Consider the following 27,955-nt stretch of genomic DNA (forward strand, 5'->3'; position numbering starts at 1 on the left):
GATAATGACCCACCTTAGAAAACACATTAAGTAAAAGGGGAAACATTTCTAATGGCCAACACACAGCTTACTATTCCAGCAAACTTAATGGACAAAACTGTCAGTTAAACAAGCTGCTACTCTCCCATACAGAAACCAAACCATCAGTCAAGAGAAACCAAAGTGAGGCTTGTGCTGCGACTTTCTATAAGCAATCTATTATCCTCATATGTAGGAACAGACAGAAAACAATTGTAAAGCTTTTGGTAAGCAGGCTGATGTGTAGTGGCGATGTCAAGACTTTGAGTTGAAAGGGTGAGTCAAAAAGTCATCAAAAGAGCTTTTTAGAAAGAGGAGAGACAGAGAAGAAAGGTTTGGGTGTAGTTACATGAACGCAGCTTGGCCTCGGCGGATGACAAATTGTCCACCAGTGGGACAAGACGGTTCAGCCAGCTGGTTGGCCCCATCGTCGGGTTGATTGATGGTGTTGATGTTCTAAATCGGCCGCCAACACACCAAGTACAGGACTCGTAATAGCGCAGCTTTAGATTGGCCCTGGAGATAGCAGGAAGTAGATGGGGGATGCAGGGGTGGGTTGGGGTGGGGGTGGGGTGCAGGGGAAAAAGGACACGTTCCCATGCATGCATACAGGAATATGAGAGTTTGAAACTGCGGCAGCTTATTTAGAAAGACTGACAGTTCACTAAGGTAAAGTTTCGACAGGAGAACGTGTGTGAGATCAACCTCAGTTCTCATTAGGTTAGTGAAATAACATGGTTGCTAGCATTGTGTTGACTGCTCATATCACTGAAGTATCGTTGTAGATCGTGCTTAGCCATGTCTCAACAAAATGCGTGCAGGGTTATCAAGACTTAAACCTAAAACCCTGAGGTCAAGGCGTGATCATTAGTGTCAGTCAGAGGTCAGAGCTGGTGCTCTAATATCCACAATCTTCAGACCAATGCATCTGCAATAGGAGGGTGGGGGTAGTGGTAGAAGAAAGGACAACTTTCCCCTAATTGTAACAGCAGCCCCTTTATCATAGTTTCAGGCTCTCTGAATAATACACTGTACCTTTGATCAAGAGCAAGGCAGTCTGACATAGTGTGGGTGGTTCTCAGATCTTGACACACGCAAAGGGGAAACACAGGCCATTTCAGGGTTGCACTGCATCCCTTTCACCATGAATGCAGAGCAAAATTATATTTTTCTAAAGGTTAAATTATGTTGAAGTTATTTTAAACAAAGATCATCGTTCATTATTACCTACTAATTTATTGGGCGCCCTACCATACACCTAAAGAGATGGTGGAGAACCTAAATCAACATCAGCATACGTGCTCTGGAGCTATTGAGTAAATACTTTTGGAAATTTCAAAAAAAGCAAAGGAGTTTTTTTAGTTATTAATCATATGCAACAGGTAACATAACTAAAAAGATAAAATTCTGTGGCACTTTATTGATGCACCTTCTTTTAAATGTAAGGCTACATAATTAATTTTCCCACCACACATACGCACAGTACTGTTCATGCAGGTGTTTTGTAGTAGTTTCCAAAATTTCCTGTCATCCAGTTAAAGTGCACACTTTTTAAATGCTTTTAACTCTGTGAAGAGATTATAAAGAGTTTAGAATGATGGAACTTTGAGTTGACCTGTTCAGTGAAACAGCTCTTCTCTTCCATTATGTGAACACCAGCAACTCAGAATAATAAGCATTAAAAAAACATAGGGTAATATCACCAGTCCCACTGCACACTGTACACAGCAGCAGTGTGAAGAGGTTAGCCGCTAGCTCTAATGAAATAAAATCTAGCTGATTCTGGGCTGCTATAAAATCATAGGAAATTAAAAACTACACCAGCCTCAATCACGTCTGATTGCTTGACACTAAAGGGCATAAAGGTTAGGAACTTTATAGAGCTTTTATCCTGAAAAGTTTGCTTGATGATCTGGCATATATTGACCTGTTCATCTATCTTTGAAAGTGCTGGCAGGGTACATTAGTTTAAAATAAAAAGGGACTATCATCTGCAAAGAGGTGTTTATTGCATCAAGTATTTTGAATGAAGTAGTCATTTTAAAAGTGTGAGTATGATCATATTCTCTACCAAAAGGACACATCTCATTCTCAACTATTTACTGGATGGGTAGACAGCCTTTCTCAATATTGTATTATGTCCAGAACAGCCTTTTAGGCTTTTCATTAGCATTTGCAAAAGGCCAGAGAACACCAAGTAGCTCTGGCTGGCTGGAGGAAGACAATGGGCGTGAAGCCAAGGAGCTGGTGTATGAGCTGTTGTTGGGATGATGTCTTTCTGGCCTTGGGCCGCTTGCAGTGGCGTCTATGAACCAGTCCTATTGTTTCCGCTCTTATACCCACAGATACAGGCCTACACACACATTCACACACAGACACACACTCGGGTATAATAGCCAGACACATGCACATGCACATACAGCAAGTGTATGTCTGGCGCCAGCTCTACAGTGTCATTCAGTGAAATATAATTCTTAATTAAATTTACATGAACAGTGTTGTGAGAGTTACTTAAAAATCATGAATTTACTCATTTAAAACATAATTACATGTTTACACATTTACAAATCACTCATCAGCAAAAATGAGCACTTACATTACTTTCTATTTACTCTAAATCAGCCGCATACACGCATCAGATTTGTATTTAACATAGAAGACATTATGTGAAATGAAAATGATCACATTACTGTATTCACACACAAGAAATAAGAGCTAAAATAAATGAAATCCATCTTTATTTGTCACCATAACAACAAATTATTTACTGGACAATCATGTGTTCGCTGCCAGCACTACATATTTGTTTTGAGCATATCTGCAAAACAAATCTGCTCCTGGCAACTAAAACATGATTCAGATTTTTATTGTTATGTTTTGGCAACTTAAATTATGTTAATGTTTAGAAAAGGTTGTGGTTTAATATAAAACGCTCTAGTTGGAATGTGTTTAGTTTTTAACCTCAACCTCAACCTTCCCTAATCTTGAACAGTTGTTTTAGTAGTTCAATGTATGGATGCGAGCTGATTTCCCTGTGTTAGATTGCTGTAATTTGTTGTATTAAACAAAGCAAATTATCATTAATTGTCCCTTTCCTCTTAATTAGAGAATATGATTTAAGACATCACCTTAACTTGTATTTATTTAAATGCCACAGATCACTGGTAACAGATATCACTCTACTGTATTATGTCAGTAATGTTGACAAACAATCGAATAAGTGAACTGAAACTGTCTGATCTATTGCACAACCCACATACACACACACACACACACACACACACATCTTCTCTTTTTGGAAGGCTCTGCAACCACCCGGCGTATGATCTACTCTCTGGACATGAGTGCAGAGGTGTAATTTTCACCCTTTCCTCCTGAATTAGGACACCCCCTACCATGCACACACGCACGCACACACACACACATACACACACACACTATTCACCCTGAATTCTTGGATAATTTTGGTCACTTTTCACCCTTGGCAGACTAGTGCTGTACAAATGACAGAGGCAGAGCAGGCCTTGCAGCTGTGTTTCTGAGACCTCACCAACCCCCTAAGAGGTGAACAACTATACACACACACACACACACACACACACACACGCTTGTTCACATATACCACCTACTGGCACAGCAGTGGAAAAAAGAAGACTATGGTTAGCCTACCTCACTATTATGTTCTGTGACTATTATGTGTGTGTGTTTGTGTGCATTCGTGTTTGATTGTCTTGTTCTCCTTTATCCTGTACTCCCCATGTATTTCTCTCTCCCCCTTTCTCTGCCCCCTCCCTCTCCCTCCCTTGTCCTCCTCCTCTCAGATCCTTCTTCCTCGCCATGATTTCACAGACCTCCACTTACTCCATTGTGCCGAGAAACAAAAAATAAAAGAAACACAATCGCCTTGTCGTCTTTCTCATCTTAATAAGCAGCTCCAAGTTTGATAATTACACGTTCAGCCCGCCGCATGAGTTTCTATGCAGTGTTCACATCAGGGAGAAAGCCATTGACTCCGCTGTTGAGGGGAGCAACTATTAGGAATGACTGACAACTGTCCCCCTGCCCTTTTGGTTAGGGAGGCTGTAAAAGTGAGAACAGCGCAGATCAATTTTGTCTCCTCATTAGGGAGTGTGTCCCTGAACACCATCATGTAACCATGAAGCAGCCAGTGGACCACATACGTTGCAAGGCACATAATCCATTCCATAACCTATCGCCATGTGCTGCCGATTAATGGGGTTTCTGCGGAGCAAGCACCAAGGAGACGGCCAGACTGAGGGATTTCTCCTGTAGCGGAAGCCAATCTGTTTAGGATTAAGGGAATAACTGGTGTGGCTGACAATGAAGCATCCAACATGCAGGGTGAAGGAGAAGAGGAGGGGGGAAGAGAGAGAAAGGAGAAAGGAGTGCAGTGGATGTGTTGACGGAGTTGATTGGGATTTGGCAAAGGTCTGGATATTGGTGATGGTTTGAATCTATAACTGTTGATTGTCTGAGGAGTACAAAATCTGAGGACCATCTGTGGTCGTTTAGTTCATTCTGTTGCACCATATTTAGAAAGCTTCAATTTTGTGTGAAATTCTATTGTGTGATTTCCATTTTGGTTGATTATTACAATCTTTGGGTATTCATAAATGAGACTGTTTAAGAGTATCATCTTGGTCCATTAAAAATAAATGAAACAGTGTTCTCCTCTCTTCCAGGGAGGCCTTGTTTCTCAGCTGTTTGAAGCAGAGACATACCTTATCTGACTCTTCCATACAGAGAGGCCTTCTTTTGTGAACCAGTGGCCCACTCAGCCATTATGATGGCAATCTTGATGATTAAAGACCCGTGGAACAAACTGGGCTACCTGTTGCCATGATGTCATGTCTAGTCTAGAGCAACCATAATGATTAAGGTTTAAGGCCATTAGAGAGCGTTACTGGATGATGTTTGTGGAAAAATATCAATTAGCTCTTGGCCATGTTGAAACTGTTAATGTTTTGGATCTGAAGTTTTGGCTCTCAATGAATATTCGGGTGCACATATAGGTGCAAATGTTGATCTTCTTTTTTTTTTTTTTTTTTTGTTGGCTATGTATAAGAAACAGCTGTTTCCTGGAACCACAATTCTGTATCGAAACTTGTAGTAACTAATTATCACTCTTGGTTTGAAAGAAACAGGTTTGCAGCTCTTGGCTCTTGGATTAGTAGTAGATTGATGGCTTTGGATTCTGTAGCATTATGCCGTAATAGATTAACATAGCAGAATCAGTTTGGCACATATGAATTTATGTTTCCTAAATTTCTTTATCAACTTTTCCATCATTACTGTCAGATTCATTGAAAGCATTAGTTATGTAAAACCAGTCAAAATTCATGAAACATTAACTACCTAAGGTACTGATAAAGCTGTGCTAATCTATATAACATTGGCATGTGAAATGCAAAAACTGTCTGTTATACTGCCAGATTAGAGTGCTGACTTTATAGACCATTTTTAGCATCTTCCAACTCACTGTTTTGGTTTTATGGCCACAACCCACTGTTGTAGATCACGCTTTCTGATTTCAGCGATCATTGCATTTACAGCTACAGTGCTTCCCCCAATGTATCCATAAGTCAACCACTGTCCATTAGTCACTGTTTTGTTAATAGAAACTAGTGGTTTCAGCTGGAGCTGAAACACCTCATTATAAGACACACAAAGCAGGCATCACAGGCATAATTTCTATCCTTGTACATTTATATTTAATCATTTAGCAGATGCTTTTATCCAAAGCGACTTACAAGTGAGGAACAAGGCAAGCAAAAAATCTAAGTCTAAAAATCTAAGTGTAGAAATTGTCTTGAAAAAAATGTTTAACCGGGATGTTAGGTAGTGAAAATCTGTAAAAGAATCTCTGACATATTAAGAGAGCATTGTTATGCAAGGCAGAGCTGAGCTCATAATACATATTCTTTGTGGATCAGAACAAAAGAAATACAAAATTGTGTGCAGGACACCTTTAAGGGAACACATTGTTTCTCTTTGTATACATATTTTTTAACTGACGGGGTGAGCGGTATAATGAGTATTTGCACAACATGTGTACCAGGTATGAGGTTATTTAAAAAGCTGAATCAGTGAAATGACTAATAACTTTGACTATAACTTATTGCTTTATCACCTTGCAGCAAAGTCACTTGGATTCATAGAAGCTGCCTTCCTCTGCCTTTTTACAACAGCTTCATCCCTGCAAACTACAGTGACTGGGCTGGATGTGTAAGCTGAATATTGTTTTCCACTTGCTCATATACAATTCTCTCCTCTTCTCTTGGCTTCTTCCCCTCCTCAGAGGTGATGCTTTGCTCACGTGGAAGCAGGCTCTTCTTATCGCCCTGGACCTCAGCCTCTGAAGCCCTCCTCTGGGAGGTTCCATAAGAGACCTAGGCCTGCACTCTTAATGCAAATGTGCAGCCAAAGTTGAACTGAAATTCTGAGAGACTGTGGCCCTTGGAACGTTTTTGTCCACCAAAGTACACAGAAATAGGCAGTATGTAAAATACACACCTGTGCACAAAACTTACACACAGAACAAAGCCCTCACCTTCTACTTCTGCATCCTCCATCCTCCCTCAGGGCAGTGTTATTTTTGGCTTGGACAGGGATGTACGTCACTGAGAAGGGTGTGTAGTGCCTGGTTAATTAGGGTTACCTCAAAGCAGGCATAAAAACGGAGGTGATATTTATTAGGCAGCATTTTAGCTGCTTGTCATGAGTGCATGTCAGTGCTGTAAAACAAAGTTTGAATGAGTGAGTCAGAACATGTTCTGTAACTAAGCATTGCTACCCTGCTGCTCACGGGAGATTGATATTTCACATTTCTTTGCTCCAATTCATACACATATCCTGGTGCATTGCTCCATGCACACTCTCACAGAAGATGTATCGATCTCCCAGTCAAATTTATTTGTTGTAATCAAGTGGACAGAGCAATGTTTGTCTCCTGGTGCTCGCTGCACACGACTCCTCTTACAGCAGAGGTAAAACACAGTTACACACCAGAACCTTCTGTTAATGTGAGATAATTTACGATGGTCATTTTAAGGTGGTTATGTAAAAGCAGACGTGTTTAATTTTGCACTGAAAGCTAATAAATCCCTGAGGTAGCATGAGTGAGTGCTACTGTAACTGTTGTTGTGATGAGAATTAGTTACACCGAGAAGTCGATTTATTTTACAGCTAAAAAGAACTTTAGAGTCAGGGTGAGCTGAAATTAAGTATTCCCCAACACATATTTTCTTCTTCACAGAGTTTTTGTTCCTGACATTTTAAGCATAATTTTCTAAAACATTTTTAAATTCCATTTGTACACTGGATGTCTAAATGGCGGTCAACTGCACTTTAGCATATTCATCAAAGAATAACGTTGGTAATTTTCTAAACCAATTGTATTGTTCACAATCACAACTGAAAGACAAAAACTAACATCAGAATCTTCTCTACTCACATTTAGTCTCTTATTAGCCAGCAACCAGGATTAGCTTATTCATCTCTGCCATAGATAGCATAGGATTCGCATTGGGTGACATATTTCCGGATTCCAAAACTTTACATTTTTGGTGACATTGGTTATTTACACCAGTTTGGACAATATATATATTGACCACACCGCCACCTCACAGCTAGAGGTTGGCTGGTTTGCGTCCCTAGCCATGGCCTTTCTGCGTGGCATTTGCATGTTCACCCTGTGCTTGCGTTTGTTTCCTCCCACAGCCCAAGACATGAATGTTAGCTTAATTGGTGACTCTAAAAATTGCCCATAGGTGTAAGTGGTTGTTTGTCTGTGTATGTCTCTCTGCTTTGCTCCTTAGGAAAAAATGGCGACCTGTGCAGGGTGTACCCTGTCTGAAGCCCTATGACAGCTGGGACAGGCTCCACAGTAGGTGGATACAGATAATGGATGGATATTACTGAAGATATACTTTTAACATGCTAACTGGTGCTTTCTTGGAATGGTGAATATTTGTGTTTGTGCTCAGTGTGGTTTGTGCAAGCATCTATATAAATATATTAATTAATAAATTCTTATAAAGCACTTTACATTTGTCTGCAAATCTCAGATGTTACATGAGCAGATTAAAAGCAAGAATAAAACATAAAGAAAAACCACGTAAGGCATAGAAACATATAAAACATAAAATAACATATAAAAAAGGTAATGATTACATTAATACGCTTTTCTAAACAGAAAAGTCCTAGTCTGCGGTGCCATCAGTTTCTCAGGCAGGGCGTTCCAGAGCCGTGGAGCAACTGCTGAGAAAGCTGGATCCCCCATTGTGTGGAGTTTGGTTCTGGGGTAGAGAAGGGGTCTTGTTGTAGATTGTGGTGTGCGTGTGTCTATATATATATATATATATATATATATAGACACACACACACAAACACCTAAGGTTTAATTTCTAACCACCACGTCTGCAGTGGACTAGAGATGGTCACTTCCTCAGTAGCAAAGCACTTGCAGGTTTAAGCCACAGTACTGCCTGTTAGTAACCTCCCAGGAGACTAAACCTCTAACTCCTCAGTAATTTACTGACTACCTCTATGCACTTCGAATCTCCCTCTTCAATCACAAATGTTTGGTGCCTCTGTCAAAACAGAGAGCAAAAACATTTCCTGTAAAAAAGAAAAAAAAAAGATTCACGATATGCCATTGTGATGGAAGGTCATCTTTTTCACACTTTTTTTTTTTAAGATAGTTGTTTGTCTGATGCAAAACACAAGAGTACCCACTTTTCATTTTCTTTCCTACTTGAGTGGAATTCCTGCGAAAAGTGCTCCATCTGAGGAAAAACAAACATCTGCCATTTTTTCTTCAAACTCTTCACAGTGACATTGATGTAGTATGCCACGTACAAACTCTTTGTCACCTGTTTGTCTTCCTCCAGTGAACACAAAGACTATTGTTTTTGGTTTTGTATTGAGTATTTTGGCCACTTCACACCTGTCATTCATGTCTCTACTAGTCTGTCCATTCAGCAGCATGAAGGGAGTGTTTTTTTTCTGTGAACTGCACTAATTTTCCCAGTGAATGAACAAATATGTGATTGTCCAATTCACACAAAAGACAGACTACTTAATAATTATTCTCACAAAAGAGATTCATGAACAGCCAGAGATGTGTTCTTCCGATGAATCACTTTGAGGTTAAACTGAATTCTCACATCTGGGCTTACCCAAGAATAGATTGCTTTATCCATGGTACATATCTGTGCAGCTCCTGGAACATTCAATTGTGAGCTGGTTGAGTTTGGATTTCATGACTCTTGGCCTAGAGGACAGTGAGTTGTGGTTAGGAGTGAGGATGCTAACAGAGGCCATGTGATAGCCATTACCTCAGATCAAGGTTGCATCTAGATGATTACATTTTAAGAGCTTTTTAATCCTCATTAACACTTCAGGCTCCTCTTAGACCTTCGTTTAAATTCTGGCTTCTCCTTATAGTAGAGAGAGAATTTTGGAGAATCACTGGATCATAATTGCATATCCCAAAAGCACAAGATTAATTCCAAATTTGTGTTAGTTGCAATTGAGTTTTGCAAAATCTGGACATTTCTCAGAAGTTGTGACAAATTGCAAAGTGCCTGTGTCATTCTCACAAACATTCACTGGATTTCTGTGTGTGTAAATGCCACAATGTTGAGAGGTTGCCCAGATCATCTTAAGCCACTGTAAACATGGACTTCAAATGCTGCTTCTGGTAGTTGCATGAGACCCCTCAGTAAAAGAATCAACACACATTACTGGACCCATTAAGCACAATTTGTCACAGACAGAAGGCAGAGCATTCACTCCGAGCTATTAAAATGATTTGTGGCTACATTACGTTCAGGTTTATAACTTCAGCAAACTTTTATACAAGGATTGCAAACCACCTTCCTGATAGTGATAGTAGTTTGTTGGTACTTAGATTAAAGGAAAATTTCAACCTTGCGGGTCATTGTTTGGCTCATGCCGTGACTGTTAGAACAGTACTGTTGTAATACACTTACAAATAGGTATTTTCCACTGCTTACATGCATAAATGTGATTAAGGTGAGAGCAGCATGATCACTGGAATTAAACATACTATTCCACAATTTTATGTTATTACTCTGTCTCACAATTTTATGAGCCACCATTCAACATTTGTGTTCAGTTTTCTCCAGTCCACTTTAAATTCATACCACCTATAGCTCTGGCAGTTTAGCTTTTAATAACTGTGGTAATGGTTACATGTTTCATTACAGAAACATTAGGAAGAAGGAAAGCAAGCTCTGTATGCCGGTCACCAACTCTAACAGAGAATTATTGAAATGGAGAAAGACATTTGTGCCAATCTCATGGCTTAAACCTCAAAGTTTTTCCTCGATTTTACAGTGGTAGCCATCTTGAATCGTACCGGCATTATTTGGCTTTCACAGATTTGTTTTAGGAGGACAAAATGAAGGGTGTAAATAGTTCTAGACCCTAAGAAATTGAGACTAAGGACTTCACCAGGCACCCGGCCCACACACTAATAATGGGTTGCTTAACCAAAACTTGAGAGTTAATGTATTTATGAATGTGCAAAATCACAAGGGGATAAGTGAAAACTATCCGTTACCATATTTTTATTGGAGAAAGAAGGGTGTTGCTTTGCTGCATACAGTTTAAAAAAAAAACATTAATACTGAGTAGTGACAACAGTCTACTGTATAATTCTTAGCCTAGCTGAATGCTGGCATAAGACCTCTACACATTGCAACATATTAAAACATGCAAATCAAAAAAACAAGTAAAAACTTCCCCAATTTGACATTACATATACAGCATTTTAAAAAATCTAAATCACTGCAAATACATTTCTTGGGGAGAGCAAATACAAAAAAAAAGAAAAAATAGGCTATATTTGAATCAGTAAGAAATTTAAAAACAATTAGAAAACTTAAATATCTGCATATTGCATGAAAGCAAATTTTGCAAGGTAAAATCTAGTCTGGCCAATTTCAGTTGAGTGCCCGACTTTAAAGCTAACCTTTTTATAGGTTATCAGCCTCCATCTTAATATTTTCCACTGGTGGCATCAAACATTGCAGTCCTTCTCAGGAAAATAGGTGTCCTTCTTATAACGTTTACCTGTTCATTTAATATATAGCAAACACAGTGACATCAGTGTAAGTAAGACTGAAACCAAATTACAGGATCACATAAACCAAACCTACTGATGATAGCATAGTTATGCCTATGTGATTTATACTTCTGGGATTTTCCATCAACAGTGGTTTACTTGAACATTTAAACAACCTTTCAGTCAACTGTAGGAACCTTGCAAAACCCCTTCCCGTCTTGATTAATGTGATTAATCGATAAAACAGAGGAGTTGGAACTTGCTTCAGAAGATTTATTTAAGGTGAAGGTTTAACATATTACTGAAAAGCTAAGGCTGAAAAATGGCAAAGAAACACACTGGTTTGTTTTGGCTTGTGAGCCTTGTTCTTTTCTACGGAATAGGTTTGCAGACTACTGGTGTGGAGCCGCTCTCTTTTATTGAACTATGTAGGAAAAAATGGCTTTGTGTAATCACCAACCAGCCATATGGGCTGAAAAAAGGAAAAAAATTGGCAAGTGTTTTTGTGTAGAACATTAAAAACAGAGCAAGAGAGAGAGAGAGGGGCAGAGGGAGACGTTTCTGACCGCAACTCATAAACCGCACTTTATTTAGACTGGCGTGCACCCATTATTTGTTCACAGGGGCTTTCAGTCAGTCTGAGGGAAATATGTTCCAGCATCTGGGGGGAGGAGAGGGAGGGGAAAGAGGATGATGGTGGAGAGAGAGAGCGGGGGGTGAACTCTTGCCAGGTGTCGGCTGTTGCCATGGTGTTCCATCAGGCGACTCCATTGCGGCTCGACGGGCTCATCAGTGACTGAATGCCAATGGGAGGGCGTGCATGCCATGGAGAAACCGAAAGTGGCTCTAAAGCACCGTGCTCTAACCAGCCTCCCTGTACACTACTTGCTGCCACCCACCCCATTGTACGGGAATGTATAGAATGAGACCTGTATGTGTGATGCGTGATTGACAGGGAGAGTCAATATAATGCATTCAAGGCTGCCTTTTCCCATTAAGTCTGTCACTGGGAAATTCAATGTTTTCTGTGACATGTCGAAGAGAGTGGGTTTTAAAACGGGGCTTGATAATTCTTGTTAGTTGGATGCTTTGCCGGTGAGTGTGCATGATTTTTTTTTTTTTTTTAAATCAAACCCAAGCTTTCCAAGTACTAGGGTTACATTTGGGGGGGATTCTTCAGAACGATAAGCTCCAGCTGCAGTCATGGTAAGAATTTAGATTGCAGTTTTGCACCCACAAAGCATAATTTGCTTCATATTCTGAATATTAGTGACACCTTGTCTTAACCACTCTCATGCTGCTATGGTATGAATGGTTTACATTATTATCCTCTCCACAACCCATGGTTCCTAGCAGTGTTTCCATGTTCATGAATATTATGGGGCATTGTTAGAAATGTCACCATCATCATCATTGATACACAAAACAGCTCTATCTCTTTTCACCTATATTCCTGTTGAGCAGCAACTGTACATATTCACAAACTGAATAGGCCTCGCTGGCTGCAACTCTTAGCAACTGTTGCTATGTGTAACATTGTTGAACTCCACCTCGCGCTCGCTCTTCAAACACGAATGACTAATCCATCACGGAGCACATTGAAAGCTCTTGGTGAGGCCTCTGGAGCCGCTTGACGCCCCCCGTGACCCTCTCCTGGATGTTTCCTCATTACTTTATAATGTATTCACGCTTATGCTTCCATGGCGCTCGCCCTGGCCTCGTAATGGGAGGAAGCAGTGAGCTGTTCCAATGCATACGAGCCCGGCACAATTTGCACTTCATTTTATTAACAAAAAACAGCCAGCCCAGCTTCTGGCGGTGCCTTGCCAAGGCTCACCAGGCTCCAGTGTGCACTGCCGACAAATTTCCTGCAATGTGACGACAGGATAGAGTCTCTCAGCATCAGTGGGGTACCTCCGCTGGCCCCCAGGAGATGCTGTCATTATGCATGTTTGCAATCATAGGAGCTGAATACCTTGGCTGGAAGTGAGGGAGAGGACTGACGGAGGCAGAGGGAGAAGGGGAAGAGACTGAGAGAGAGAGGGAGAGTGAATGAATGTTTCGGCTCCTTGGCGGTGTTTTGAGCTTTCTGAAATGCATGTGCTATCATAGCAATGTTGTGTTTACCGCAGCAGGAGGCAAACACAGAGTCACAGAGGAGGGGCGCGGAAACGCCAGACACAGTAAAATGAGCAAAATACATACATTAGGAGTCTCTGTATTCACTACACACAAGCCAGGCTGAGGAGGAAAAACTCATTTCAATATAAATGGAAGACAAGCAGGGAGTGTGTGTTTTTATATCAGCTTTTGAACATCCTTTTTTTTTTTTTTTTTTGCTCGGCACATGGAAATATCCTGCTGAAGCCCTGAGATGAGTTTTGCTGGGAAGTCAGGATGTCAATGTTAATTTTCTTCCCGTTGCTAAGGAGACTCTCTCTCACAGAGGCTCTGGTTCCCTCCCCCATGGTCACCATGCTTTCAGTCAAAGAAGCCTTTCTGTTTCCTGTCTTCTCAGTTGTGCAATTAGACACCGACGAACATCTCCACATCAGGCTGCTCTGTGGACTGGGAGACCCCAACATCTGGGGGATGTGTTGATTTCCAGTGGGGGGAAATGTCTCCCTAGTGGGCTATTCACAGACGCTTCTTTAGCACACAGCCAATCTTCTGCTGTGATTGTCATAGCGTTTTGATGGCAGGGTGTAGTAGCGGCTTGTCTTACACACGAGTAACACAAGCAAGCACTTTAATATATCAATATCATACCCCCCTTAAAGCCAGCGGCTTAGCTACTAGCCACATTGAGGGGAAATTGCTAATGTGAGAATAAGTTGCAAGAAAAGCATTGTAAACACTAAACATTTTAGTCTGTCATGGCCTAGTCAGAAGTGAAAATCACTGACACAAATAGCTGTTGTGTGGCAGCCTCAAAATGATCCCTCTCAGCCTCCATAGTCACCTTTTCAACTGACACGCTGTGCTAGTTATCATGTAACACATCAGGAGCTTAAGGGGGTTAGTTGATACGCTGTATGGCTCGCATACACTGCCAGGCATAAACCCCTTTCACCTCAGTGAGCTCGCTCTCTCCCTGAAATTGCACCGAAACACTACAGCTCAGGTCATTCAATTACCACTTCTCTGGCTCTGTTATCATATTCTCAGCTGTAGTGAAACAATTTTGAATTTTTGGGTCTAAATCAATCACAAGAGGATCTCCTACAGGAGTATTAGGGTGGAAATGGTAAAGAAGCATTAAACTGATGCTCAAAGCCTTGATGTTAAGGTACCTTATGTAAACATCTTACAGTACCATTTCATTGCTTTTTTGTCTTCTCAAAAGCTTGATTCCTTATTGCAGAACTCTGCGGTAAAAAAATCAATGTATTTTCTCAATAAACATCAAAGACTTAGTATTTTGTGGTGGATTTTATTCAGTGTTAAACAGCAAGATACAGCCTGAAGGTTTCATTTGCACCTGACAAATTTAATTACATTACAATTAGACTGATTTTCATGCACTTAAATTATAATTATTGTACTTTACACATTTATCAATTTGGTTACAGCGCAATTTTTGTAAATCAACTTCTTGTTAGCACTGCATTATAATTCTACACCTTTATTTACACTCCCAGCAAATGCTGGTTAGTAAGTTAGTCCATGAAAAAACACAAATCCCAGTTCAGTGCCTTGGAAAATGACACCTTCAAATGTCTTATTTTGTATGACCAATAAAGGATTTGTAATATATAAATATATGAAACAGAAAAAGAAGCAAATCCTCACCAGAAAGCTCCAAACAAGCAAATGCAAAAAAACCCAACTGCATTTTCTGTGGATCGAATCATTTCAACACTACTCTGAATGTTTCAGTCAACCAAATTGTTGTTGTCATTATACATGCAGAACACATACGGAACAACAGTTACATTTGCCTTTAACATGAAAATTGCCTGCGGCATAAGACAAGATCATACACAGATTTCTTCTAAGTGCACATATGCAGGCAACAAAGTTGCTGGCTGAGGACTAAACAGATAGGAGACAAAAATGACAGGGATTTCACCACTGAATCCTTTTAGCAAGCCACTGACACATGAATGAGGGCAAAGAGAGAGAAAGGAGAGAAGAGAGAGAGTGTGCATGCGGGAAAGAGGGAGAGAAAAAAAGAGTAGACAACCAGTTTGGGAGTAATGCAACTAAAAACTGACAAGTGTAATTTCATCCATCTGGGCCGATGTGTAAAAAGCGCTGCTCCGAACATTCCCCATGATTCCCCCTGATTGATCTTCCCCCGGTCTGAAACACCTATTATTAGCCACGAGCCTAATAGCACCAGGATGGCTCAGCGCTCTCCCAGGGGCCAATTCTCCGGTCATCTGCCCCTCACTCACCACAGCTGTGGAAACCAACCAGAGAGAGGGAGAAAAGAAAGGGGGGGAGGCCAGGAGGAGATGGAGCTGCCAAGAGGGGATGGAGGCGTACCTATGAGGGGAAAAGGGAGGGGGGGGTGGAAGGAAAAGGGGGAGAGAGGTGTGGGGCTAGAGAGAGGGGAGCAAGGTTGAGGGGAACAGGAGAGAGGGGTAGAGTGGCCATGAAGAGGGAGATGGAGAGGAGAGAAGGGGATGGAATGGAGGAGCGATGGAGAGCAGTGGCTGGACATGCACAGAAAGGGGTTGGGGTGGGCGTGATGGAAAAGCCAGGGAGAGATACTGGAGAAAGAAGAACAGGGAGACAAAGAGAAAAAGTTATTCACGAGTACTTATTTTCTCAAATAAATATGTTTCAAAATGTACTAATGCTTAAGAAGAAAAACATCACATACCACATTCACTCACTTAATCCTTATTCTAAAGAAATCAGAGAAAAGGCGATCACTTGGACATGGTATTTATACCATCTTATATGTTCTAAGACACAAGGAGCTTGTCAAAGTGAATAAAAAACAGCATACTCAAGCATATCCATGTAATTTTACTTGAAATATTTCTATGACTTGATTTGATTACTGTAGGTGCCACACTGTGCCTATTTTACTGCAAGCTTTAATTTTCTTTAAATAATTTTAATTATTGAAAACTTTCCCTAAACAGAAACTTTACTTAAAAAAATGTTATTTATGATATAAACAGTATTAAAAAGGGAATAAATACTTTGTAACACACAGAAATGAGTTGTTAGCATTTTATTAATTGTTATCACCTTTAAGTCTTCCTACAGACACCCTTAAGCACAGGCTATATTAACAAATCATAAATTACAATTTAGTAAAGCACAGTTTAAAAAAAATAATACAATAGAATTCTTAATTTTTGGGGGTATAAGTAAATATGTTCATAAATCTGTTTACAGCTACTCTTAAGTGTTATAAATAAGCATTAAAAAGCAATGAACAGATAATTTTTGCTAAAATAAGGGGACTTAAAATAAAAGGTTACAGACACGTGTTAAATAATCAAGATTCTCTAAAATGTTTCTGATTCACTCCCAAATATTCCAGGTTGAAGAAATTTAGAGAAAATGTGGAAAATCCATTTTCAAACATTAAATAGGGAAAGACAGTGTTCAAGGTCCCAAACCCTGAATGACCATCATGATGCTCAAGGTTAGATGTCAGCAATAAGAAAGTTTGCAACATGAAGCTGAAAGAGAAATGTTGATTGCTGTCTGGCCCTTTTGGGTGATTTTGCAACGGATTAAGGTCAGAAGTCATCTGTTAATCACCCCTTCAGTCTCTTTGATTGAGTGAGCCCTCAGGTGAGGCGTAATGCATTTTCAAGGGCAATGATGACAATAATTGGATACCTTCACTTCACCAAAATGGACAAAGTCCTAAAAATCTCTCCACTTGAATTTGACAGTTCAGAGCAAATGAAAATAAATGTGCTGAGGGCTTTCCAGCCAACAAATTAATAACTGATATTATGAGGCTGACAATGGAAATCTCCTAGGCAAACAATTAAGCTGATCCGTAATCGGTGGTTTGTTAACGTAGAGGACATTGAGCTGTGCTTTTTCTCAGTGATTCATAACCGTTTACATCTTTGAAAAGCTCATATGCTCATATTTTTAAGGCCCAAGTGACGTTAACACGGTCAAGTCTTGGTTGAGATATAAGTGTAACCATTTTAATTTTAATAATGAAACATAATGTTGTCATAATATCTGAAAAGCCACTGAACCAGTGAGAATGTGTCTCTTATTGCGCAGTTGTTTATTTTCCTCTAAATTGCTAAAGAGGTTCTTCTGAACATTTGAAAGGATGCTCATTCTAGTAGTTGTAAGGCTACACAATAGACTGGCTGATTTTGAATATGACTAATGAAAATGCCCTTGTTACACATTGTATATAGTAGCCACCCTGTAGTACCTTCAATACAGCTTATCTATTTATTCCTGGGGTGGTATTTAAAGCATTTACATGTATATGGCGGTCAGCAGCATTCCGAAGGTTTACATTATTATTAAAGCATATACAATTATACTTATGTAACGTTTGGGTTTTCTAATAGTTTTAACCCCTCTATTTTATGTTTTTTAAATAAAATAGTCTTATAATAATAATACATTTAAAAGGGGTTTTTTGGAGTGTTTCAAATTCAAAATTTGTTAAATATTAATTTGTGTTTTCTATGAATAAGTGTGCCTAAGAGCCGAGATATTTCTAACACAACTTTAATAGTTTACATGATTCATTTAAATGTAGAACAAAGAAGAACATTTAACAATTTGGTCTGCTGCATCCCTAAAGGAGACATTTCTGTAAAACAGGTTTGTTGCATCTTTCCACCTCACACTTATTTTTTCTTCAGGACAGCCAGAAAGTGACAGGGAGACTCAAAACTGAACCTTGCAATAGCAGGCCTCTTGAAAAATGTAGGTCCTGTATAAAAGCCACACTTCATTTCTCAGTTACTCCAACTTTCTGTGAGCAAGATGATGACTTAACAAAGCACAAGATCAAACTAAAGCCCAGTCCAAAATGCAGTTTCATTGAGGAGTGTCTTAAGGTGCAGCAGACAAAGGTCCACAGCAATCACCTGACAAACTCCTGCAACCTACAGTTCATGAGAACTCGAGCAGCGTCTGAGAATGAGACATGCTTGTCCACCACACTATATTTCACCAGGTGTGACTCCCATTCTCTTCACTTTTCTTCCACTTCAGTTCACACTGTGCTCTTAAATTTCAGACTCTTTTATTTTGCAGTCACTGTTGGCTATTGTGTGCAGCACTTCCTCTACTGGGCCATTCATTCCTATATGAGAGCCAAGATTTTCCTGTTGGAGCACACACAACAGTATTTTGTTATTAGTGTGTACTGTTGTGTGCATGGAGGCCATGTGCCTGTAGGTATTTTTCTTATGAGAGATGTGTCTACAGGTTAACTTTGTTTTTCAGTATTTCCCAACACTGTTTATATACTGCAAAGTTAAATCCTGCTAAGATCCTACTTTTATGTTAACAGCTGTAGTTCCTCTAATATCAATTTAAAGCACTTTATAAAGACTTTGGTTCTCTTTCCTGGCATTGATTTCTCTCTATTATGAGGTTCATCTGGTTTTATTTGCAAATGAACCACAGTCTTAGGTCAAAGTGAGATTTAAAGAGCTCAGCGGTGGGTTAATTTATCATGCACATGCTCCAGATTTTAAGTCACTGGTGTCTTTAAGATTGCACGTCACATGTTTACTCAGGGCTTCTCACTTCCAAAGACACATCTGAATCTTCCAAGATACTGTGAATCAAACTGAGCTGCCCTTTAGTAAAAACTTCGTTGATTGTTATAGGTGGGCACCACACCTCATTAAGGTTTAAATCAGCGGTAGTATTGCTGTGATATTCCTGTAAAAATATCACAACTCTAACAACCCATTGTTATGGTTACAATGACTGACAGGTGGGACATTTTTATATCCATCCACAATTTGTTACGTCCCTCCGTAAGAGTTCACCATAATCCAGTGCTTCGGGTGTCATTTCTCCATCCATCAGGCTCCATGCAGCGTGTGGCGCGCGCTGGAGGCGCGCTCAGAGTCTGTGGAGGTTTTAAAGCACCTTGCTCGGACACCCCCCCCTCATATACTGATGATGGCCTCGCCACAGGATGTGTTTGTGTCACTGATAAATAATCTGATAGTAATCCTTAAATGACTATTTATAGTGTTACCTTAACGAAAAACCATTTGTGGAAGCTTAAAAATATTCTCGATCCAATCTGCTTGTTTTTAAAGCCTCTTATAATGTTTATGTGTAATAATGTTTTATTCTGATATTCGTAACCTCTATTTCTACGTTGTTTTAATGATTAGCTCCAGTATATTACCAGATACAAGATTTAAGTAATTAAAACGAAGTAAAGAGGTTATTCCTATGACGATAATAGTTGCTACAAAGACGAAGAGCCACCGACTAATAATAATAATAATAAAACTTGAAAATATGAACATTCAAAGCAAAGAGCCTACAATAATTGATTACTAATGTATTTTAAAAAAAACTGTAATTTTAGCTACACACGTGTGAAGTCCAAACGCTTAATTTTTTAAACCACGTGTTTTTTAATGTCATTTTATAAAACCAATTTGTGTCGTTCAATAGTCCATTTTTTTAACTATGATAGGTCAGCTACTGTCCATGTGTGCCTAAAGACTACTCGTTAAATATTTCAGGAGTTTGCTAAATACTATATACTCCTCCTTGTCATGTATTCTTTCTTAATTTCTCTCTCTCTCTCTCTCTCTCTCTCTCTCTCTCTCTCTCTCTCTCTCTCTCTCTCTCTCTCTCCTTTCTCTGTCACCACAGATGAAAAGGCGCTCCAATTATTCCAGGAGGTTGGGAAATAAATGATTGTCTTTGAAGTAGGCCCGGGCCTTGGACTACATTAGAAGCCAAGCATGTGATTTGCAACTGTTGAAGTAAAACCCTCACTCTGCAGCAGAAAAAAACGGAAAATGAGGAGGGTGGATTCTCAGCACAAGAAAATGGTATCTTTGTTTGCTCCCCTTTGTTTACCGGGGGATTCTTTCTCATTTTCCCCCTTTTTTCATTTTTACTAATTCATTTCAATGGCTTTCAAACTGGAAAATGGAAATGTTGCTCCTGCCCTCTATTTCGGCGGCAGCGTCCTGGCAACAGAGCAATTTTCTATCATCAGGGATAAACGGCATCGAACAGTACATTCTGATAAAAAAAGAGCCCATGATTGCTGGCCTTCCTGTCTGTCATCTACCGACCAAATCCTCTCCTTCGAGAACGACCACGGTGCTGTCAGACCTAATAATGTCGCGTATTAAGGCGAGAGAGGAAAAAATGGGGACCGGTGCACGTCCCGGCTTTCACTAGTCTTATTTGTCACCAACATGAAATTCAGATTAACTTTTTGGATATAGCTCCTTTGTTAGTGACATGGCATACATGCTCATAAAGTTAGGCACTTTCGTCAGGTCATACAGACAAGACATGACCAACAGAACTGAGCTAATAAAAACTGCATTATCATCAACATGTTGCGCACAGTACTGCGTAGAAAATGGTCATACGGTTTTATATTTATAGTCCTGGTCTTTGGTAACATGGGCAGAAATGTAAAACCACTGTTACTTGTTTGTTTTGTTTTGTTTTTTTTGCTCAAACTACATACACATACTCCTGTCACACTCCACCAAATGACAGATTTTCGCAGTAATGGGTCTTCCTTTCTTTATGGCATTTCAGAAATGACAAAATATTAAAACCATATGGCATGGGGCAGGAAACCGAGCAATGCAATTACTTAGGTGGACCTAAACATGCAGTGAGAGAAGGTGACAAGAGAAACAAGCAGCCTTAATTAGGACTCAGGCCCTGAGTGGAACCAGTGCAGCCTCAGCCGTGCCAAATTAAATCCATTAGTCTATGAGAGGCTGTGGCGACTCAGTTTAGAGGCCTTTGCTTATTTGTGGTCATTTAGCTCCACCACCAACGCGCCACATCGGGTCCATCTGAAGGCCCTCCCCTGCACCTGGGGCCATGCATATGCCAATTTTGCTATTTACTCTAAATAATGTAATCCTAATTTATGATGCAAAACGTATTGTAAACAGTCGTCTGCCTGGTAACGCATGGTTTTCTTTATGACAAAACCGCACTCATTTTTCTTGGTGTAGTCGAACGCTTTTACAAAACACATCAAAGCTTTTCATAAGTGGCTTTGCATTAGTAAGCTTTGCGCAATTTATGTGCGTAAAAGCGGCACGCCACTATTTGGGCACGGATGAATTCTACTACAGCATTAAAAACTGATCCGTGATCATTTTGGGCTGATGTTTGTGTGTGTGTTTGAGGGGGGTTGCTCCCCCTAAATCCAGTTACGATCACCGTGTTTTACTGACAGCTGTGTGTGGTATGCATCGCATCTGCGCTTTCCTTCGCCACTTCCCGCCTTTCACGCGGCAGAGATGGAGAGCCGTCGACGCCTGGTTGTCTATGGAGCGGCAGTGGCTTTGCGCTGTGGAGAAGGGAGACATATTGTTTAAGTGGCTCCCGGTCACTTGTCAGCAGTGACAATCCTCAGTACCCAACTGCCCGGGTCCTGGAGCAGCCAAGAAGGTGGCTTTCTTTCCATGTGAGTCAGTCAATAGTTGTTAGAGGGACCGACCGCAAACGCCCAGCCTCTTGCTGCAATTATGACCCGTGTCTTGCTGGAACTCAGTGTTAACGCTCAGAGATGATTAACACATGTGGCCAGAGAGAAAAGAAGAGACGTGCGGCGTGTTAAAAACAGACAGTGACACACATTCAGAGAGGGGAGAGGAGAGAAAGGAAAGAGGGAACTAGTTCTGTTTTATATTGTTTAACTGCGCTACTGTGAATTTGTGCGTAAATGTGTGTGTGGCCTTGTCCATGTGCCACTGTGATGTCCATCCCATTGAAACGGTGTACAAACCTTTTTAACCAAAACACCAGGTTACACCAACAACCGTAGTGTAAAATATTATCAGTTTTCCTGCATCCTATCTCAGACAATGCATGTCAGGGAAATCCCAGGCCTGATGCATCCACAGCGGTTGGATATTGGAGTGATTTTAGAGAGTCATTCATCAGCGTTTATAAGACAGCTGGAAATAAAGACCACTTCTGTTAAACCACCACGGCCATTGATTGTGCTGAAGGTCAATCATCTACTTAGGGACAAAGTGATTTCTAGATTTGCAGCAGAATGCTGTTCATTTCGTGACATTTGGACGAACTGAAATATAAAATAATTTCTCCGCGGAATAAGGCTATGAACTCCGACAATTCAAGATTAATGGGGCAGAGTACATCAGGAGCCATGATACATCAGGTGAAACGCGTTAAAGGCTCAATTTCACTTTTTTTATTTGACTATTTAAAACATTTGCGAAGCTGCAAATGCTTTTCGCCTCTGTAGAAACAAAATAGCCTAAATCCTGTAGCTGTCAGCCTCCTATAGGCCCGTGGTTTCTGCATGTGCCTTGTAATTAGACACGGTTGTCAGCGTGCATACAATAGGCTACATCTTAAACATTTCAAAAGCACCAAGGTCGAGTACCCCATGTCTTGTTCTATATAGACAAACAAATCCGTGCTTTCACCACTTCACTTAATCTCACTTTGCCTCGAAAAGCCTCGCAGCACGCCTGCGGGACACCAAGACTTTGACATTACTCGCACTGGTAGTCCAAGACTTAATAATGCTGCAGTGGCACAAACATGATGCTGCAAAGTCTGAAGTATGAAGACGACTATTTTCCTCTGGCAGAGTTTTTAGCCCGCGGGGAACCGACTAACATTGCCGCAAAGCATGTCTGTCTTTGTAGTAGCACTCTAAGGCGATTAGAAAAGAGGTATAGGATCTGGTTTCTCCTCTGCGTGTCCAAGTGGAACACGGGCAGGGGGAATTGGCCACTATGTTAGATCACTGAGGGGTGACCGAGGTGTGCTGACTCCTGCAAGGTCTGCAAGGCCACTGGGAACCAAAATACAACAGTATCAGTGCCAATCATTTAAGCGTTTATCAATGTCAGCGAACGGAAGAGAGCATTCGAAAGAAGGTCTTACCTGCAGCTCTGGTGAAGATATAAAAGTGCTCTAAATTGAAAAGATGAATCATTTAAAAGAGTCTGGAAGAATAAAACAAATCCACGTGGATGTCTTGCGGCTCACATTGCTGCCTCTGTGCTCCTCTCCTGGTCCGCTGCTGTAAAATGATTATCCGGCTGGGTTGTGCACTTTTAAATCCCACAAAGTAAATAACAACCGTAGCTGACGATAATAGCAAGGTACCAAGTTCTTGTTACAGAAAAGGAGAAAATTGAAACTAAACGCTGCATTTAGACAACCATTTTTGATAAGAGGATAATTGAGGCGACACTGGCGTATAATTAGGGGATAATTTATGCTATATCCACTTTTATTCCACCCTCCCAAAATAAATCCAGTCCATAATCATTACAGGCGAATTGTTCTTAATTTTATAGCTGCAATTTGAGTAAAGTGTGGCCGCTAATCAAATAGGTTTTCGTAGTAACTTGATTGCAACCATAATTATTTTTCATCGCCTTTTTTGTGAAATCTCTGAATGCCATGTTACGGCAAAAAAAAATGTACTGAAAGTGGTGCAAAACAGCATTTCAATGTCTGTTGCATTAATATAAGCGGAAATATAGGATTTTATTCTTATTTGCAAATCGAACATTACAGCCCTCAGAGGCAAACTGTATAATTTACATATATTAAGGACCCTACCAGGCCTCATATTACAACGGGGATAAAAGATTCTGTCAGTTTATCTGGGTATCCACCCTTCTATCTACAAAATAACCTATTGTACCTCAGGCATATTGTTATTTGATGTGTCACACGTACTGTATTTTGAATTGTCTGAGGATCTTTAATCATATGGTCAGTAGCCCCAAGAAAAACGAACTGTTATTTTATATGTTAGTATCAGAGCAGAGGGGGGCTTAAAGAGGGACTGCTCATTAGGCGACATAATAGCAAATACTGCACTCCAAAAAAATGAATTCTTTGTAAAGTAAATTCAAACGTCCTAATTTGTAAATACTAATTTGTGGTGTTTTTTTTGAATATTTACATGTGTATGCTAAGCGGTGCCACCTGTTTCTGCAATTTCCTCGACACAAAACAGACCACTCTTCTTATAAATATGTCACTAAAGGTAGAAAGTCTTTAGCGCTAGTCCACATTTATTTGTAAATGTTCTTTTGATTAAAAATAATAATAATGCGTCTAAATGATGCTGGATGACATGTGGAAACTGGTGTTTTTGTTGTTTATGGCTTATTTGTAAACACTTTTTGGGGGGGTTGAAAATGTGTTGAGTATCCTTTTAATATGATATGATATTCCTAAATCGGATGCTTGTGTGATGCTATAAGTAATTCCAGAGGGAAGGATGAGTTAAATTTTGAGAAGAAAAAAAAGTGCAAATAGGCTGCTGGCTTATCAGGTTAAATCAAAGTGCGCACAATATGTTATGCGTCGTGCGTAATTTTGGGGTTTGAGTAAAAAACAAAATCGACACGGCAATTCCAGAAGAGCCGGTTTTACGTGTGAAACTTGTCTGTAGGAATTAGGCGTCTTTCCCACCATATATTATTTCCCCCATAGTTGTGGTGGGAGCTGGTAAGGTGGGTTAACTCCAGCTCAAGTCTCCGTGAAGCGCAGAGCAGTGATGACGTTGGGTAGGATGACCAATCGGGAGGCGCTGCCCTTTGGAGACAAACCATTTTACTTGTAGTGTCTGCATCAAGTCTGGAAGCAAGGGCTCAATTTTAACAGAATCCACCTTAAAATCTCTCCCTTAACTTATGCCTACCTTCCGCCACTTTGAGTGAGAATATCACAGGACAAGGGGGGACGTAAAGACGCCTCTGGAAAATTCGGGTGTTAATAGGACAATATCTTTTCGCGGTGGAGAGGGGAGAGAGACAACACAGCGAGAGAGAAAACCGATTTGGTCCTGGGAAAGAGGGGGGTGAGTGCTCTCAAGGCAGAAAATTCGATGATGACCATGACTACGATGGCTGACGGTCTGGAGGCTCAGGACTCGTCCAAGTCTGCTTTCATGGAGTTTGGGCAGCAGTCGCACTCACAGCAGAGCTCCCCGTCGATGGCCAGCGGCCACTACCCGCTGCATTGTCTCCACTCCGGCTCACACGCTCACCACCAGCACGACAACACCCCTTACACCGGGACCAACACCTACAACAGGTCGTTACCCTACCCCTACGCGAGCCATCCGCACCACAGCCCGTACTTGCCATCCTATCACAACAACACGGGAGGACTGACAAGGTTAGACGGCACAGGTAAGAGACCCCCTTTTCACCCACCAATGGGAACATGCACCGCGTTATGTCCATCTCCGGCGCCTCACACTACCCTTAGCGCATGCCATGATTTTAGTAGGGTGACACACAGTGGGTATCAAACCTTCCTCCCTGCCTGCGTAGCTGTCATGCCCAAGTCACCGCACGGCCACTTCAAATTCGGACGAGTAGACTTTCGAGCGTAGGTGGGCGATTACATCGAAGAAAACCGCGCACAAATAGCACCGGATAACTGGAAATCCCAGTCCGCTTTGCTGTCCCGTTTAGGACTCTGCTCAGTTCCCACGAAACGTTGTTTTAATGCCCGAGCTGTGATCACCACGACCGTGCAATCCTCACCAACTACTCGTGGAAATTAGGCAGCCCGCACGCCTTCAATGTTGTAATTAGCATTTAATTGACATGTCATTACCAGCAATATCCTAAATATGACATCGTATGAGGATTGTGGCTACCACAGTGCGTAAAGGCAACGAGGGATCCCAACCTTTATCAGCCTGCATATTTATTTTGGACACTTTCACATGGTGCCTGTGAATTTTATCTACACCTTTACAGATATTTCACCTGTCTGACGCGTTGGTATCTCTCTGCACACACACACGCACACACACACACAAAATGAAGACAATCTGGCTTGTGGGTTTAAATAATAACATTGCTTGTTTTTGTTGCAGAGCAGCAGAAAACGACAGTAATTGAAAATGGGGAAATTCGTTTTAATGGGAAAGGCAAGAAGATTCGTAAACCTCGGACAATTTATTCCAGTTTGCAGCTTCAAGCACTGAACCACCGTTTCCAGCAAACACAATACCTCGCTTTACCGGAGCGCGCCGAGCTGGCTGCCTCTCTAGGACTGACACAAACCCAGGTATGTGAAGAAATGCCTTTCTTTACAGTTTTACACAAAATCCTGAAAACGTTGATATCAGTTATTATAAAAAAATATGTAAATATAAAATGAGGTACATTACGGTTTACTTTTTGTGCATTTGTTTTGAGTATAATCTTTCTGCAATTAATATTTGTAGGATCGCATAAATAAAACCACCTTCATGCAGCCTCTTTATCCATGGGCCCTTTCCTAATTCCATGCACCCGTTTCGTCCTCTCCGGCAGGTAAAGATTTGGTTCCAGAATAAGAGGTCAAAGTTCAAGAAGCTCCTGAAGCAAGGCGGCAACCCTCACGAGAGCGACCCTATACCGGGCTCAATGTCCCTCTCTCCGCGCTCCCCGACCATTCCTCCAATATGGGACGTCTCGGCCTCGTCCAAAGGAGTAAACATGCCGGGCAACAGTTACATGACCGGCTACTCTCACTGGTATTCCTCCCCACATCAAGATTCAATGCAGAGATAGACTGATGAGGCAGGAAGGTCAGTGAGCTGTCTGGAGGCCTCCGGATCCTCCGCCATGCAGTTTCCAACGTAGCCTACAATTTGTGTCAGCGCAGAGACTGGATGCTGGAGAGGAGGAAAAAAAAACACCCTCCACTGCTCCTCAGCTAAAGGATCAAACAGATAAAAGCAGCCAAACCCTCGGTGTGATGACACAAACGAGGGATCTAACCATTTTTTAGCGTACATGGCTGTTCAGTGGGCTCGCATATTTGTTATGCTTTCATTCATGTCAACATCTGAACGTCAATATACCAAATATTATCAGTGACATTTTAGCCACTTTGGGAAAAGACTGCTTACCATGCGCAGTGGCGCCCAGAACCTGTTGCCATGGTGGACTTCTGACTGCTTTTTTTTTTTTTTTTTTGGTTGTTTCTCCAACATGCAAAACCAAGCAAATTGTCTGTCTGTAAATAGAATCTGCGATTTTAGTTGTACATACACTTTTTATGTTTTGTCAGATTGAGTAAACCGTGACTCAAACAAAACTGACGCCTGCTGTTGCATGATTTCCAAATATGAAACTCATTCAAAACTAGGCCTCTTTGAAGAAAAAAAAACTTGTTATTGGGCCAACATCACATTAGAGCAGGGCTATTTCCCGTCTTCCTGGTGTGTACAAGCGTACAACAAACAATATGAACATACGTTAATGAAACAGTGCTCAGTGAAAGCCCATTTCAGCAGAGTAAACATTTTACATAAATGCAAAGCGCTCAATAGCTGATGAACACCTACAGTATATAGATTTATCAAAAGAACTCATCACCAGAGGAAATTAACTTACCCTGCACTGCTGCTGTCTACATTCACCTCGAAAGACATTTGCTCCAGGTCCAGCTTATCTTGTCATTTCACCCTCAATTATTAGAAGTATTGACAAAATGTTTTCTCCCTTCTCTCCGTCCTAATGCAGGCCGTTAAATGCCAAGCTCCACGGGATCGATGTTGAACAAAGCAGCCAGCTGCAGTGGCGTTCAATATGAAGGAGATATTTGGGACAATTTGTGGGTTTTTATCCAAGTGAGGCTTTTTTTCCATTCTCATAAATGCAGGCATAA

The 27,955-nt window shown here is 40.8% G+C and overlaps 1 protein-coding gene and 1 long non-coding RNA gene across 2 annotated transcripts; one reads left to right on the forward strand and one right to left on the reverse strand.

Annotated features, from left to right (window-relative positions):
• Positions 1-19,870: 19,870 nt before the first annotated feature.
• LOC137127258 (uncharacterized) lies at positions 19,871-24,788 on the reverse strand. Its single transcript, XR_010914400.1, has 2 exons — positions 23,201-24,788; positions 19,871-21,626 (listed from the first exon to the last, which is right to left on the reverse strand). It is a non-coding gene; the product is annotated as an uncharacterized lncRNA (long non-coding RNA).
• Positions 24,789-24,905: 117 nt separating this feature from the next.
• dlx6a (distal-less homeobox 6a) lies at positions 24,906-27,288 on the forward strand. Its single transcript, XM_067503954.1, has 3 exons — positions 24,906-25,473; positions 26,172-26,365; positions 26,614-27,288. The coding sequence occupies exons 1-3, from the start codon at positions 25,167-25,169 to the stop codon at positions 26,851-26,853; spliced, it is 741 nt and encodes a 246-aa protein (XP_067360055.1). The 5' UTR covers positions 24,906-25,166; the 3' UTR covers positions 26,854-27,288.
• Positions 27,289-27,955: the final 667 nt, after the last annotated feature.

The sequence above is a fragment of the Channa argus genome, chromosome 1 (assembly GCF_033026475.1).
Source record: "Channa argus isolate prfri chromosome 1, Channa argus male v1.0, whole genome shotgun sequence".
Lineage (NCBI taxonomy): Eukaryota > Metazoa > Chordata > Actinopteri > Anabantiformes > Channidae > Channa > Channa argus.

Coding starts and splice junctions, on each gene's coding strand:
- dlx6a (XM_067503954.1), top strand. CDS start 25,167: ATGATGACCATGACTACGATGGCTGACGGTCTGGAGGCTCAGGACTCG. Junction 25,474..26,171: donor GACAAGGTTAGACGGCACAG/GTAAGAGACCCC, acceptor TTTTTGTTGCAG/AGCAGCAGAAAACGACAGTA. Junction 26,366..26,613: donor TAGGACTGACACAAACCCAG/GTATGTGAAGAA, acceptor CCTCTCCGGCAG/GTAAAGATTTGGTTCCAGAA.